The sequence below is a fragment of the Mastacembelus armatus genome, chromosome 23 (genome assembly GCF_900324485.2).
Source record: "Mastacembelus armatus chromosome 23, fMasArm1.2, whole genome shotgun sequence".
In the NCBI taxonomy this organism is placed as follows: domain Eukaryota; kingdom Metazoa; phylum Chordata; class Actinopteri; order Synbranchiformes; family Mastacembelidae; genus Mastacembelus; species Mastacembelus armatus.
This window is the reverse complement of record NC_046655.1, coordinates 8,063,442-8,080,668: the sequence shown is the minus strand read 5'-3', so window position 1 is coordinate 8,080,668 and position 17,227 is coordinate 8,063,442. Positions and strand designations below refer to the sequence as shown.

General features: G+C 41.1%; 1 protein-coding gene across 1 annotated transcript; it reads left to right on the top strand.

The window, feature by feature from the left end:
• On the top strand, window positions 1-16,288 carry lrrc17 (leucine rich repeat containing 17). Its single transcript, XM_033325060.1, has 4 exons — window positions 1-297; window positions 949-1,447; window positions 11,688-11,843; window positions 15,473-16,288. Exons 1-4 carry the CDS (start codon window positions 25-27, stop codon window positions 15,913-15,915), a joined length of 1,371 nt encoding a protein of 456 aa, XP_033180951.1. The 5' UTR covers window positions 1-24; the 3' UTR covers window positions 15,916-16,288.
• The last annotated feature ends 939 nt before the right edge of the window (window positions 16,289-17,227 follow it).

Here is a 17,227-nt window from a genome sequence, read left to right as displayed (position 1 = left end):
CTTCCTCTCTCCTTCTTTCCCATCATGCGTCTCCTCAAAACGCTCCTCCTCTTGCTGCTCCTCCGTTCAGCTGAGCCTCGGAGAGGCCCTCGTTCAGGGGCCGTGGAGAGGGGCGCCAGGGGTCGTGTACGGGGCAGAGGCAGGGCCGGGGTCATGAGGCGTCAAATTCAGGAGTGTAAGGAATACATGGAGGCAGGAGAGAAGTACCTGGACTGTCAGGACAGACAGCTGACCACTGTGATGCAGACCTGGCCCAAAGATATCCATCACCTGCTGTTGGCAAGAAATAAGATCCAGGTATGAAGAAACAATTCACACTTGTGCTGTGTAAATATAAAGAGGCAAGACACAGACTACCTGCTGTAGACATGTGATAAAATACAGCGACCACTAATTAACAGATACCAAGAATGTTTAGTAGAGTTTTGTGTAACACATTCATCAGTTATCTGAGATTTACTGTCTCAGCCTTCAGTGAACCTAAACCCAGCCAGCTTGTTGATACAATGAGCATCTGTGCACCATTTATTTGGGGCTGAGATCAAAGACAGACTTTCCTGCTATGTGTGCATGTAAGTTCTCACATGTCTGAGTAAGCGCACCGGATGTGTTTCACAGGTGCTGAGAGGAACAAAATTAAATGGTTTGGTGGGAAGGTAATAAATTGGGATGAATGAGTTCGTAAACACTGAGCAAATCAATGAAAAATGGCATCATTTACTTTTTGCTTTACCTTGACTCATCCAAGTTCAAAGAGTTGGGCTGGTTAGTAAGGGAAAGAAGGAACAAAGTGGGTTCTGTTTTCTTTTTAGGTGGATTTTTGGACCTTTTAGACTTTCTCTTTTGTTATATGAAATAGTTTAGTAAAATGTTTTTATTCTACATACTATACATAACAGGACATACACACTGGAAACAAAACCAGCTCAAATCTCTATTCCCTCTTAGGTTTTGAGGGACAATATGTTTGCCCAGTTCACTCAGCTGAAGAGCCTGGACCTCCAGCAGAACCAAATCTCTATGGTGGAGGATGATGCATTCAATGGCCTCTCCCAGCTCACCACCCTGCTCCTTCAGCACAACAGACTGAGAACAGCCTCCGAGGAGGCCCTGCTTCCTATGCCCCGCCTCACCTACCTCCGTCTCTATGACAACCCCTGGAGCTGCCACTGCTCATTGGACAGCCTGGTCAGGACACTGCAGGTGCCTAGCAAACGCAACCTGGGCAACTATGCCAAGTGTGAGGAGCCCCTGTCCCTGAAGGGTCAGAAGCTGAGGAAGCTGAATGTGGACTTTTTGTGTCAAGATCACAACCAGTTGGACAGGAGGCCGGGGGCTCCAGAGGGGGGACGACCAAAGCCCCCACCTATCAAAGTGAAGCCTGAGGCCACAGCCATGTGTCGTACCTACATGTTCCCTAAACCTCTGCTGAACTGCAGCAACAAAGGTGAGAAAATATCAAATTCTGTGTGTCTGACTTATCTACATTATTGTCCGAACTATAAGTCACACTGAAATATGAAAACCACATGTATAACTCCCACAACTAACCAGATTGGTTTTCTTGTAACTTATAGTCCAGAAAATACAGTATCTCCTGTGGCATCACATTAAAATGCAGTCTACTAAAAACCTATGAAACCTGTATAAAATATGAAGCGGACAATACACGTCACTGGTAAACACAACCTTTCCTGGAAAAAACACCAAGAAAAGGGTCAATTTGAAACAAACTAAACACAGAGGTGGAATAAATTCACAAAGAACCAGTCTGTCTTCTCGGCATCAGAAACAGTTAATTTTCAGCCAAACTCAAGTAAAATTAATCACTGTCGCTCTATGGTAGCTGAACTTTGCCATTTATTTGATGTCAAAGAAAATAATTTTTCTTTCAGTAGCGAACATACTGCCCTGGCAGAGGAATACCTTGTATAAAAGGTCAATTGTTAGGTTTGCTGAGCGCTCTTCAGACGAAAGTCATGTTTATACTCCAGTGAATCTGGGCACAAGAATTATTTTGCCGTCTTAATATTTTGGTGACAACAAGGCTAAACAAACAGAAAGGGTTGTTTTAAGTCTGTGACACATTTAAATCTCAGAGTAAAAGAAGCATCGAATTCTTACATCACTGAGACATTAATTAATATTTAGCAGATCCGTGTTCTCCCACGGCATTTAGCAGGCGATAATAACCACCAGCATCTCAATCTGCTTTAGTGAAACATACAGTACATGAAGGCATGAGTCAAAATAAAAAGAGCTGAGAGAGGGGAATGCATGTGCTTCACCAACTTTCTGTCAGCATCTCTGATCTTCACATCTGGTGCAAAAATATGACTTTGCTATCATAGAGGCTGCCATTTCTCCAGTGCTCTATAACAATTTTGTTTGTGTTGCTTCTCAAAGAGGCTGAGATGGCAATTTTCTGAATTTGTGCAGACAGATCACTACTGGGTACTTTTATGTGGGCTCTTTATATTGACTCTCCTATCGCTTTCATCGTCTGCCTGTCCAGTGAAATCATTAATCTCTGACCGCTATAAAGCACTAAAACATGCTGAAATATCATCCATTGTCAACGCTCTAAACTGACAGATTGTCTGTGCCCATGGTTCAGAACAACGGAGTGCCCAGATTTTAATGAGCAATTGAATGCATCTCTAAATGGAGCGCTTATGCCCTTCAGAGAAAGCAATCTTTCACAGAGCATCGACAAGCCAAAGCCACACAATGCAGCGCCTGTGTTGTGTAAATGCCCGAGGAAGCTTTCTGCATACTTTCCTAATTATTTTTTTTTTCCTCTACAGCAAGGCTTTTGAATCGATTCTTTATCTGAAGCACTAGGTTTTTTGGTTTTTTTTCCCCTCGGGGAGCGTTTTACCCATCCATCTCTCCACATCTATCTTTCCACATCCATCTCTCCACATCTTTTCCCGCTTTTCTGTCTCTCCATCCTTCCTCCTCTGAAACCACGACCCACCATGACAGTGATCTGTGATGTGCGAACATCGCTTAATATACTACAGCTGCAGTGCATGACATTAATATATGTTGTCTGTGCTTTTAACTTGGATGGATGCCCAATATAGTTGTACTGTAAACTGACACCAGTTAAAGCTCAGAGCCTTTTCTTTCTGTTGTTTTCACTGCAGTGGATTCAAGATGTTACATTGATCCTATTATCTGTCTATCAGTGTAAACACTGGTGACCCAGACTTGTGCTGAAATCAGTCTGACATCTGTAAATTGCACTACTGAAACATATCGGCATGAAGTCTTCTTCAAAGCAAGAGTACTAACAGAGACATATCATGTGATCAGCGAGCAATAGAAACACTTTCACCTGCACTTATCAGTCACTCTTCACTTCCACACCACAACTAAACAAACACCAACAAAACCTGATTCATTATTTTCAAATATCATTCAGCAGCAACAAAACATATAAACACATGCAACATTGCAAAAAAAGGTTTGAAAGTGAATGATTCATTTAAACTTTGTAACATTTCCACTGAAGACACTGGGTGTTTCCTGCATCCACTGTTCCCTCACTTGTGTCTTAGTCCTGCCAATGTTAAGATGCAAGGAAAATATGCAAGAAGAAACTGCAAGGAGAAATCCATCCATCCATCCATCTTCTATACCCGCTTTTTCCTGGCTCAGGGTCACGGGGATCTGCTGGAGCCTATCCCAGCTCTCTCTCGGGTGGAAGGCAGGGGTACACCCTGGACAGGTCACCAGTCTGTCGCAGGGCCACATATAGACACACAAAGACAGACAACCACACACACTCACACTCACTCCTACGGGCAATTTTAGAGTCACCAATCAACCTAACATGCATGTTTTTGGACTGTGGGAGGAAACCGGAGTACCCGGAGTAAACCCACGCAAGCACAGGGAGAACATGCAAACTCCACACAGAAAGGCCGGGATGCGAACCCACGACCTTCTTGCTGTGAGGCAACAGTGCTAACCACTCAGCCACCATGCTGCCCGCAAGGAGAAATCACTGGAGGAAAAATATTGTAATTGGCATGAGACGTCCTTTCGTCAGATCTTTAATGTGAGCGTCCAATTACAAACCGGTTTCCAACAAAGAGGTGTGTTAGTCTGTGTATCCCTGGTTATAGCTTCTCAAGGCAGCCTCCTTGCTCCTCAAAGCAGAAATAAGATCTTTTCTGACCAAGGACTGATCTCATAGGGGAATTGGTTAAGACCCACTTGCTCAAGGCCAGCAAACCACAAGGATAGGGTTGACCATGGATTGCTTCCCTGCAATGTTTGGCCATAGCATGGTCTGTATTTGTGGCTCTGATTGTGGTTTTATTTTCAGAAACGTGCAACTTTTCTTTCCTTTTTTTTTTTGGCTAACATCAAATCTTGAACATGGACATCTAAACCACATTTCCTCACAATTAATGAAATGTCTGTGGTAGAATTCTTGACCAGTACAGAGATGTATAAAATATTTAGATCTGTTGGGATGTGCCATTGAGAACATTTGCCACAATATAAGTTATTCTGACTTTGAGGCCTCGTGAATGAGTACACAATAGCATTTCTAAAGTTTGGAGCTAAAAAAGTGAAGTCTTTGTTATTTCCTCAAGCCTGGTTTCTGATTGGTGCAGATTCCAATCTATCCTAACAATAGTTTGGATTTGTTTATAGCAGTGGTTCATATCTATCACAAAATATAAGTGGGAAGCATAAAGTGAAAACATTGTGGAGAGGGAGATGGAACAAATGTGCAACATGGGTTTCCTTCACACTGGACTGCAAAGCAAGAGTGAAAACATATTTTGGTCTTTCTATCTATGAACCCTACATTTTCCACTTGTCTACCCCGTACCCCGTCTTGTTTGTCTGTCTCACTCTGGTTTGAAGACTGTCTCTCTGAGGTGAACCACAGTAGATTTCAGGCTCCACATCCTTCTCACAGGGGATCAACGCTATACATAGTGGTTAGAGTTAATATGGCAACTCTTAAAGCTCCATTTCTCAAGGATATGCCCTGGACTGGCAATTTCAAAATATGACTTTAAATTATATACGTCCAAACTCCTTACCACAGTGGATTCAGTGTCCTGTAAGTGCTTGTAGTTAATCTTTTTGTATGAGGACAAAAATAATAACTATGCCCAGACAGCTTAATATTGTCAGTGTTAGGAAAAACAGTAAAACTATTATTATATGTGGAAATCTTACATGTCATGTTTTTATTTTTTTCTTATGGGATCATGTATCATGTACCTCTCAATACATTTTACAATGCAGAAGAAATATCTATATGGTGTTGGCTGCTTCCCAGTCACATATGCCGCCCTGCATGATATAATGTCAGACTATCCCTGGACATGCTGGATAACAGACAGTGAGTGGATAGGCAGCAGGAAACAAAAAAAGAATTAGGCTTTGGACATAAACACCAAGATACTGTCAGATGCCAAGAAGTTATTCAACAGTAGTTTTACAGTCCAGCCTGTGCTGGGAATCAAACTGATTGCCAGTTTCTAGGGTTCAGTTTTTTTTAGGCCAAGGCAACTCACTGAAACACCATGAGAACAGATTCATGGAGTACTCAGAATTTCCAGTGAAATCAATTGTTATGACCATAGACATGAAGTGTCAACATTTGGATGGCTATAACTTGGATAGCAAAAAGGTTGATTTTATATATGCATATATACAGTATGTGTACACACATATTATTCACTATGCCCAGCTGACCCCAGAGTAATCAAAAATGAACTGTTCCTCCTATTGTCATAAATAAAATAAAACATTAGCACTTGAACAGCCTTAAGTGTTCATGCTGTAGCTGTATATTTTACTTTGAGACAAATCTGAATAATAATCCAAACACCTGAATAACTTAAACTGTACAAAAAATCTTTAGAATTATAAATACTCTGAAAGTGAGATACACAGAGACAGGTTAGATCTAGAGATCTAGAGTAATGTTCTGCACTTCTACTAAATCATGGACACAGCTTAGCTCTTCCTACATAAATACTGCAGTGCATCTACTGCGGTCCTGGATCCATGTGTCAGACTAATGTATGTCCTACATGTGTTCAACTAGTAATGGTATCTCCATAGGATACTATGGCAAACAACAAACTAAACGGATGTAGAAAGTCATTCAAACATGACACTTTAATACAGGCCACATAGCTCAGAGAGGACACAGACAGCTGCCTGTACCGACTGTGGAGAGACATGCTGTGTGTGGGGGTGGGCTTGTAGAGGCAGGGGAAGCACAGTTCATCACTGATGGGGCACAGTACAGAAAACAAAAGAAAGCAGGAGGACAGAAAAGTTAAATGCAAAGGTCTGTATAAACATAATGTTGTATTGTTAATGATGTTATCTTATTCAGTAACATTATGTAACTCACTAAACTGGTTTATCATCACAGTGATACATGTTTAAGTTGGCTAACCAAAGTGTCCAATCTGACATGAACTTTAACCAAATACACACTTTAACACTGATTTACTACAACACACCTATTTCTCTTGCTGCATGCAGGAGGTTACGAAGCTTAATTTAATGGATTATATTGTGAGACTGAGAATATTTAGCCCCAGTTGGTTAATGCAGCACGCCATTTAGGATTCATGCTTAATGTATAAACTTTAAAAGAAGCACATATTAACCAAAGCATGAGGACAGTTGTAGGCCTGCTTTACAAGTAGTATTAGCAAAACACATTAAAATGAATGAAAAAAAAAAAAAAAAAAATAGGTGTTATTGTTTACATCTTCAATATGTATGTGTGTAAGTGTGTGTGTTTGGGGGGGGGGGGGGGGTTTCCAGGGCACCTAAAAGTGCTGACAATTAAATTCTAAGGCTAGATGGAAGTATAGAATGTTTTTTTTTTAAATAAGGATCAAAGGAGCAGATTGCATTTGAGAAGTTTATTACAGTGACAAGTTTCATCGTGAGTACACAGATAAGACGGTATCGACATTTCAGAAGACACCGACACCCATCAGAAGAAGTATCAAACAAAGAAGACAACATGGAGAGCAGACCTACAGTAAATTTTTACTTAGGTTACCTAGAGTAAAAAGTAAGGAGTGAGTTTAAGGACTCTAAGGTCAGAGTGACTGAAGATACCACTGACGGGCGAATCCACCTGGACATCCAGGAGGATTTGTTTACCGACTACCTCAGTGAGAAGGAGCAGATGGAGAAAACTGTTTGCGATCTGAGAGCCCTGCTTGAAGAAGCTAAGTGCAAAGCTGAAGATCAGCAGGCTGACAATATCCAGGACCTGCAACTCAAACTGAGATCAGTGACCGAAGAGAAAGAGGCCCTTCAAAAAGAACTGGACTGCATGAAAGAAGAAGCAGCCAAAACTCGGGCTTCGCACCAGACCCAGGAGGAGAAAAACAAAGAGGACGCCAGCAAGATCGCAGCTATCCTCAGCAGGACAGAAGCCCTGGAAGCTAAACACGTCCGCTTGATGAGGGAGAAAATCTCAGAGCTGGAGGACATTAATAAATCAAGGGCACCTAACATGATCAAGATTTTAAATTTGATCGAAGAAAACACCAAGCTCATGGCTGGTATAAAGAAGGTTGAAGAGCAGCTGAAAAATCAGCATATAATATGGCAGCAGGAGAAAACCTCACTGCTCGAAGAAATAGATAAATCCAAAGCCTCCATTCCAGCTCAGCTGGAGCTGAACCACAAGTTGATGGCTGCTCTGAAGGAGGCAGAGCACAAATTCAATTCTGAACGTGACCAGTGGGTGGAGCAGAAACTGGCCCTCGAGGCAGAGAAGAAAATGACCAGCAGTTATTATGTTGCTGAACTGGAACTGTGTAGACAGGAGAACACCAAGCTTGAGGCCGCGCTGAAGAAAGCACAAGACGAGCTGAGGAGCCAAGACGTTTGGTGGCGGGAGGAAAAAATCTCTTTCCTGCAGCAGCTTGAGAAAGCCAGAGCCTCCAACCTGGCCCTGCAGAATGAGAAAAGTGCTGCTGTGAAAAACGAACAGCAGAAATTTAAATCTGAATATGTCCAGTGGCAGCAAGACAAACATTCCCTCCAGGAAGAGCTGGACGCGTGCCACAGTCGATATTTTGTCCAACTGAGGATGCACATGGAGGCGAAAGCCAAGCTTGAGACGGCCCTAAAGGCAGAGAAAGACCGGCTGGAGAGGAACCATCTTTGGTGGCAGCAGGAGAACATCTCCCTAAAGGTGGAGATGGAGAAATCCAGGGCTCTTTCTGTGGCAGAACTTGACAATATGAAAAAAGAAAACACCAACTTCCTGACTGCGCTAAAGAAACTTGAAGAGGAGCTAAAGAATGAGCGTCTCAAGTGGCAGCAAGTAAAGAACTCCATGGAGGAGGAATTGAAGAAATCAAGAGCTTCTAGTCTGAGTCACCTGGATGAGAAAAACAATCTGATGCTTGCTCTGAAACAGGCAGAAGAGAAGCTAAAATCCGAACATCTCCACTGGGAGCAGACCAAGATTTCCCTTCTTAAAGAGTTGGAGAAAGCACAAAACCGCTGTCTTTCCCAGCTGGAGGTGAACAGACAGGAGAAAGCCGAGCTGGAGACTGCCCTGAAGCCTGAGAAAGATCAGCTGGTTAGGGAGCAGCAGGAGAAGACATCCCTGCAGCAGGAAGTGAAGAAATCCAGGGAGGACTATGCTTGCATCCTTCTCACCACAGAGCAATTCAAGAAAACTCTCCAGGAAAAGGAGCAGGAGTGGGAGAAGACAGAATGCTCTATGAAGGCCCAGCTGGAAGAGCTGGAGAAACAATTGGCCAAGAAAAAAGACAAAAAGAAATGGTACAGATTCTAATGACCGGTGCTCTACAAATCCACACAAATGCATCCATTCGTTATTATTTGTGAGGATTATTTAAAAGCTTTATTTTGTTTCCCAAATCCCCAAAGTAGCATTTCTATAAATGCTATATTTGGGATTTGGGAAACAAAAAGCTGACTTGAAAAGCCAGGTCATGGACAGCACGGTGCAGGGGTGATTAACACTTCTGCCTCACAGCAAGGTTCTGAGTTTGATTCCAACATGAACCGGGATCTTGCTGTGTGGAGTTTGGATGCTCTCCCCGTGTCTGTGTGGTTTTCTCCAGGTGCTCCGGTTTCCCACAATCTAAACACATGCAGATTAGTTTAATTGGACATTAAAAATAGAATAAAATTATCAAACAAATATAATGCCATACTTGGTCTTTTTCTTTGGTTGAAACTCTGATATTAATGCTTTTTTTGCTGCATAAGTCACATGACAAGCACTGATGAGTTTGGATATGCAGACTTCAGTTTTAATGTCAAACATTTCTGAGTTCGCCTGCTGCTTGGTGCATATCCAGAGTGATCTCGTTGCTAACCCGTGGACGTTTGACCAGTTGACATCAGACATCACTCCATAATAGCTGATTTCCTGACGTTAGCAGTCATTGAGGAGCTCCTATAGCAGTGTGGCTGATAACACGAAAACTCCTGAATTAGTGTAATTTAGACTCCAAAGAAAACATTACAAAATCACGAAAATATTGCAGCTTGATTTCCTGAAGGGAAGATATTTTTTCAGGTAGTAACAAAGCAATTTTTTGAACAGAAAAGTTCAATAGGGACAGATGTTCACATCTGCACTGGAATAACTCCAGCAGATTCAGTAAAAACTCAGTCCAAGCTAGTTAAGAATGACTTCTACTTCTCCTTTCCCCAGTATGCCTCTTCATTCAGCAGTCCTCTAACAGATGTTCACACAGGAAAGACACTTTATCTACTGTTAAAGATCTGCCTCATTAAAAGTCACAGGCTGCCCCAACGGCTTGTGATAAAAATGTCAAAGATCCTGATGACAAATTTAGCCCCAAGAAGTGATGCTAAAATTTCAGAGATATACATAACATATCGAGATAGATAAGATAATAGCTCCCTTTCCTACTGTAGGTCATTCTAGTCACAGATGCCACTTATCTAGTCCTAAATCACTGTCACTAATACGCAGCACAGGAGATTCTCTTCATTCGCTGTGAACAGAAGACACTTTTGGAAAAGCATGAAGTTTCTTTTATTCTGGCTCAAAAGAGCAAAGTCTGATCTCTCCAAAGAGAGTCTGGGAATTTAAGATTGATGTTTGCTACCGAGATGTGCCAGCATTTCTTCAGAATTTTGTATTTATTTTTTTAAAATGTGAACATCAGCTTGGACAAAAACTGCAGACACATGTGCACCTCAGTCACAGCGGGATACCCTGCAGACTTTTCAGAAGACAAGTTCTCACTGTGAGATGTTCAAAAAGGCTGTTCCTGCACACTATCAGCCACCATCACAATGCATCCCTGAACAATAATTACACTTCCTTTTCCGTATTGCCTACATCTGTGTGCATGCTGTATGAGCGTCGTTTGTTTGCGTAATTATACTTTTTAAGAGAGACTGATGATTTATGGCATCAAGCCTTCATGATAGCTGGATACGACATCTGTGGCAGTAAATTCTGCAACATCTGCACTGTAAAAGTTTCTATAAGCATTCTTCTGAGCACTTTTATGAAGTTTGTGTCAATACATGCGGGAGACTAGTCCACACGCTTGTATGCATGAATGCTCAACCAGACAGACACACACACCATAATCAGTCTTTTTTTTTTTTTAAATAAAGCAATGATTGCATATCAAAATAAACATAGTTGGACTGTGCCAGCATTCGCTGCCCAAACACTCTTAGGTTTCTTCTCATCTGCAACCATTTGCAAACTGCTTCAAAAACAATCATCCAAGTTCATTTTGATGATACAGGTTGCAGGGGCCACCTGCTCAGATTTAAACAGACCTACACCATGTTCGGTGTAGCAACTGCACTCTATAGTTTAGGTAATTTACTGACAAGTGAAATCTATGTAATGACTGTGGAAACCACAAAACTAATTCAGAATCTATAAAAATCCCTTTTTTGAGCTCAAATGGCTGTGAACCAACAACTGAGCTCTCCAAAGAAGAACTTGTGCAACAAGAGTATCAACATGAACGTGGATCTAAGTTTCATCTGCAGTGAGGCTGAAAAATCTTTAGATCCAAGCTTCAGCTCTGTTGTTTTTAACATCAGGGACAAAATGCGTTGACAATGATGAATTTTAATCTTGTAGGGATGATAAAGCATTATAAAATGTGCTTCAGCGTGGGACTTCAATTTAAAACTCCAGAGAGGTTCTGTTATTGAGACTGGAACATGTGGGGGGAAATCACTGTTTCATACATTAAAGAATCGAAAGACACTCAGGGGAAATGTGTGTGTGTGTGTGTGAGAGAGAGAGGCTGGAAACAGGAAAACAGTGAAAAACACTCCTTCCTGGCACAGAAGCGAAATATTATTATACACGCTGTCACACTTATATCCATCTTGAAAATGTTAGATGCTGCACACAACATCTTGAAAATGTATGAAGATGCAGACAAATCAGAACTACCAGCACAATCTGTTCTGTCCAGCTTCTACCTCAGGCCTAATGCAGTATACATGGATCACTCTTTATTTTTTTAAAATCTATTCCTGACAAATACTAAACTTACCATTTTAACATTAAACATTTAAAGGATGGAAAAGTTCATCTCAGACCCATTTTCTCTCCTCTCACCAGGCCTCCTTTCACAGTTGAAGACTTTCTATCTGTCTCTCTCTCTCTGCAGGTTTGACCCACGTCCCGTCTGACCTTCCATCTGACATAGTGAAGATGGATCTGTCCAAAAACATCATCAAACATCTCAGGCCCAAACAGTTCCTGCTGTCCAAAGACCTCAAACTGCTCGACCTTAGCAGCAACAACCTGCACCATATAGACACAGGTATCCGAGACTCACGTCCACCTGAACACACACTGGACATCTGGGTGTAAAGAGTTTCTGATTGGCCTTGTTTCTACCAGATAAACTAGTGGTCCCCATCCTGGGACTGGAGACCCACAAAAGTCACAAAATAAATTACTGGGGTTGGAAGATGATCAACACAATAAGAGCAGAAAATGTGCACGCACACATACACAATAATGGTTATCAGATGTTTCAGGAGTCACAAAATGTAAATATGAGTCAGGTCTCCAGTGTTTCCAGCTTAATATTTCTATTCTAAACTTTTTCATGTCTTTTAGCTCTATCAGCCCTTTGATATAATGCAGTTCACACTGAGTTTATTAGGTAAAACTAATAAAGCCTAATAAAACAGCCCTGTAATAAATTCTCTGCCATGAAGGTGATCAGTACTTTTTTTTTTCCTTGTTGCTGATCCAACTGTATGATCTTTGTGGAGGATTTACTGCTCTTGTATTGTAGAATCCATTAGTTTTAGTTAGGTCTCCCTAATGTGATCTCCACAGTCCAACCCAATAAATAAAAACATTTAATAGACCAGTATTTATTCCGTCTAGTACTGTACCACAGACAGGACACACACCCCAATCACAATCACAGAAACGCCCAGTACATACAATACACTCCCATTAATACTGAAGAAAAAGCAGTGGGAAATCATCCCAACATTTGAACTTGTGCATGAAAGCAACACATTCATTTGGAGTCTAGATGAGCGAGAATTAAGGTTCCAGCCGTGAAAAACCACAAATCAAAACCAAAAAGCAAATAGTCCGTGAACACACCTGATACAAATCAACAGCAGACATTGCGATAATTATCCTATATCTGAGGTTAACTTAGATATTTCTCGACAACACTGACCTCTCAGGATGAGTTTTCCAATTTCTGATAAAGTTGGATACGAGTCGGGCCTTGAATCTTTTTCTCGCATTTTTTAAGAGCCAGTTTCTTTCTTAAGTCCAGGGTTTAGAAATCCTTACATCTAAAGTTTTACAACGCATCCTATCGGTGCCATCACTAACACGAATTAACACACCTGTGTTACTCTCACGTCTCACACCTGCTGAGGGCTGACGCACGCCGTGGTGCGTTCAATGGATCACAGAGGGTCGTAAAAACCAAAACTTTCCTTCTATACAATGTTGAACTCGAATGTATGAAGATGTGTTTACAGCCACAGACAAACATTAGCAATAAAACCTTCTGAACATACACACTGAAACACGCAGCATCTAGACTACACGTGTACTGGGCGGAAACACGTGTGCCATGTGTCAACCAGGAGCACAGAGCTGAGACAGTTGATGAGTTTGTCAGTGTCTTATTTATACCACTGAGAAAGTACTGGCACCAAACATGAGGTATAGGCAATGTTATAAAAATGGCTCATATGATATATTGTTGCTATACTGAGGGCTTTGCAGAAGCACTTAAAGTGACAGGGACTATTACACCAGCACACTAAGTGCTGTGTCAGTCAGAGATACTGATGGGATGTGATAGGATGATGCCCTCATCATGCACTTTTATTTAGTCCCTGACAATACATGTAAACAATCTACTGTAGCCTATCCGAGTGCATCTAAAGCTATTTGGAAACTGAGAAATAGGCTACAGTATGCAACTGTAAGATAGCCAGAGACATGTGGTCTCTATTATGGTTTCTCCTTCTAATCATATTCACATTCTGAGTGAAAATAATAAAAAAAAGTTTCAAAGTTATTTATTTATTTGTAATACTCATGTGGACAAACATAGACACTGGCACATCTGGATTTTTACTAAGTGACTTTCAGTAATCACAGCATTTTCTCCAGGAACTGCACATTCTAGTTTTTATAGCCTTTCATTGTTGGTTTTGGCCAGTTCTTATGCCAGGTTGTTGTGGGTTTTCCAGGAAGGGCAAAGCTCGACTAGACGAAACAATAATTTAGCCAGTTACAGAAATGTACAGCATAATTAAAGGTCAGTTTAGTGCGCTTTTTTCTGACATTTTAGACACAGTGTGGGGACTCCACCCATCTGGAGCCCCAAACTGTACAGAGGAATATTTCATAATACTCTTCAAGTCCCTGTAGACGATCTTACTTGGCTGGATCTCTTTTCTGTTTCTGTAAGTGATGCAACAGACAAGTATGTAATAGTGGGACTTTATGCAAGATTGATAATAGTAGTCATGGCAACAAAGAGCTTTAAAATGGTGTTTATTTGTTATGGAGACCTGTTGCCAGATGGAAGCAGGGCAACCCCGGTGTTTGGGGGTGATGGGTGAATCCTGAATTTATTATCTCTGTCTGAGCTCATGTGCTTGTGCCATTCTGACAGCTTTTCTTTAACTTTCAGAACTGTGATGCATGTATACTAGAGCTGGAAATCATGGTGGGAATGCTGATTAATATACTGTAAGTTCTTGCATTCACTAAGTGGATAAAAACTGAACGGTGAGATCAAATGTAGTTCGGAAAGAAGATGACATGGAAAGAACAGTCGATGAGGAATGAAATTAAATTACAGATTAGATAAGCAAACAATTATTAATGTGAATAAACATCAATCTATAACCACTAGATAAAAACACAACAACAACACATTTCGATGGCACGTCATAACATCAGGAAAACCAGGATAAGGCACTGAAGTATATCTGAGTCTTAGGGAAATTCATTGACAAGTTGTTACACAGAAGGAAACAGGTCAAATTTCTTAAAGTATCTGTGCACCCCTTTCTGTGCTGATGTGTGACTGTTTTGAACTGACTAAAGGGAAAATTCTTACTGCTTTGCGTGTGCAAACCCTCTTTGTTATGATTTTGATTTTGGTTAAATACACCCCGAATGTCCCTTTTTTGTCTTCAGTGGAGCACGATGTTCTTTTCCTCTGCTACTGCCTGAGAAAATACCATAAATTAGACCACACTGAATTTCCTGTGGTTATTATGGCTCTAAAAGGATAATAAGCAGTAACTGATTTGGGACAGTCAGACTCACAAGTGAAGAAAGAGATAACACAGGGGGGAAGGAAAGGCAGGGTGTCACTCCTCCTTCCTCTCCTACAGCTCCCTCTATCTGGGTCTGGATCTTTAGGCTTGAGTGATAAACTTGCAGTAACAGTAAGTTTGCTGTTACAGGGATTGAAAATGGACTCCGGAAGGATTTCAGTCCCTGGTGCCTATAGTTTCTTCTTTCATGTCTATCTCAGCGATGCATTTATTCTCATGATATTTGTCTAATTCTATATGTTCCCCACATTCTTCTCCTCCTCTTCCTCCTCCCCTCCTCTCTTCTGCTGGTTAAACTTCAAAGCTGGGCCCAAGGCTAGTGGACGGCATGAAACAGTCTCCACTGTCTCATTACTCCCCCTCAAACACATACATGCATACATGTACACATAAATGCAGACTGCTAACAATACCTTGAACCTTTTTAAGGATGTCAAACATCACTTTTTAAAGTCAACTTTAAAATCTTACGTGTCAAATATGGCGACAATTTTGAATTCCTTTGGGATTTTGTTACGTTTAATACCTACTCAGTTTTTAGCTCTGGTTTTGGTCTCCACCAACCCTTGAGATGCCAACTTATTTCACTCTTTTCTTCCAATTCCAGCTGCGTTTGCAGGGCTACTTTACCTTCGTGAGCTCGACCTGTCCAACAACAGCCTCCATTACTTCCAGTACAGTGTACTGGAGGACCTCTACTTCCTACGGAAGCTCTCGCTGGACAACAACCCCTGGATCTGTGACTACTATATCCACTACCTGATCTACTGGCTCAAGCACCACCCTGGGGTTTTCTACACTGGCCTGATCTGCTCTGAGCCACCAGAGTTCAGGGGCTGGCGTGTTGAGGATTACGTCAAGACCTACAATGGGGAGTGTCCCAAGGATAAACAAACAGAAGGGACAGACACAGGACAGGGAGGACAAGGAGTGTCGGAAAATGAAGCACAGGAGGTGCTGGGGGAAATGGCTGAGGAGCAGAATGAGCATCTGCCTCAGCCCCTGAAAGAGAAGAAACCTAAAACATTTGAGATCATCAGGCTGAGTTAGAATGGAGGTGGACCAACCTCCTGCTGAAGTCAGAGTGTGGTCTGTGGACAGGCTGAAGAATGGATTAATAAAGGTAGTACAGGTACTCAGTGATTTAATATTTAAATAAAAATGTGATGAGCAGAACAACAAGTTTGGGATAAAATGTATTATCTGAGCTTAAGAGGTTTTTTGTTTTTTGCTTTTTTTTAATAATTGACATTTTCCATCAGGTGTGGATAAAAAAAACTCATCTTGAAAACTTAACATTATTAGTTGCAATGTCATGTTTACCTTTCACAAAAGTAAGTTTTGTCTTTTTGTATTAATGTTTAATATTGTCTTCCTGTTTTGTTTTTTTAAAAAATAAAACTGGGTCTATTTTTTCTGAAAATTTGCTTCACTAAGGGACAGACACGCTAATCTTAACCTACAGTGCTGCCACCAACTATGACACCTGGCAGGTTGCATCATACAGTGACTCAGTGGTTCACTGAGGACACAAAAGTTCCAAATATACTTTACTGGGAATCTGTCAAGTACAACACGTCTGATATTTATTGGTGAAACTTGCCATATCATAAAAAAATCATATCAGATACTAAAGAGCAGCAACAATGATGTAATATTATAATGCCTGCTCAGTGTTTCATTTGGCATCTGAATGGTCAAATGTTATAGAAACTGACATGCATCCTAATAATGCTCTGCGGATGGGTTTCTATTTCTATTTTGAAAGCTAAAGGCAGGAAACACAGGGCTCATTGTCAGTTAGTGCCACCCAGTGTGCTGGAGACCACATCACCATTGCAATGCTTCTCTGAAAGTAAATAGAATATATCATGTAGATTATCCTCCCTATACACAAACCAGGATAGGCTGACTTAATTTTCTGCTGTTATAGTGGAGCAAAAACACAATCACTAATACCCTAATACGATTCCTGGCACACAATAAAGTAAGAAAATACTGGAGGAATAAAACATAGCATTGATTCATCATTTATTGCTTGCTAGATGGAGCAGAATATTCATTTTGGATGAAAGACAATGCTACGCAAGATCGTTCCACTCATAATTAAATGAAAGAAACATTATACCACTATCAGTGTCAATTAGTGCCAGTCCAGCTACATGGCTTTCAGGGTGTTGTTTAAATAAGGCCTGCCAACTTGGCATTAATCACAAAGGAAGATTGCATCTTGGATGTGAGCCTTGTCAGCTTATTTATTTTAGTTTGTCTGTTTGATTGCAGAAAGTGATACTGGCAACGTTCAGCCTAAAGGTAATTAGGGCAATGAGCATCCAGTCTGCAGGTAAAGGTTATGTGTAAA

Coding starts and splice junctions, on each gene's coding strand:
- lrrc17 (XM_033325060.1), top strand. CDS start 25: ATGCGTCTCCTCAAAACGCTCCTCCTCTTGCTGCTCCTCCGTTCAGCT. Junction 1,448..11,687: donor GCTGAACTGCAGCAACAAAG/GTGAGAAAATAT, acceptor CTCTCTCTGCAG/GTTTGACCCACGTCCCGTCT. Junction 11,844..15,472: donor CCTGCACCATATAGACACAG/GTATCCGAGACT, acceptor TTCCAATTCCAG/CTGCGTTTGCAGGGCTACTT.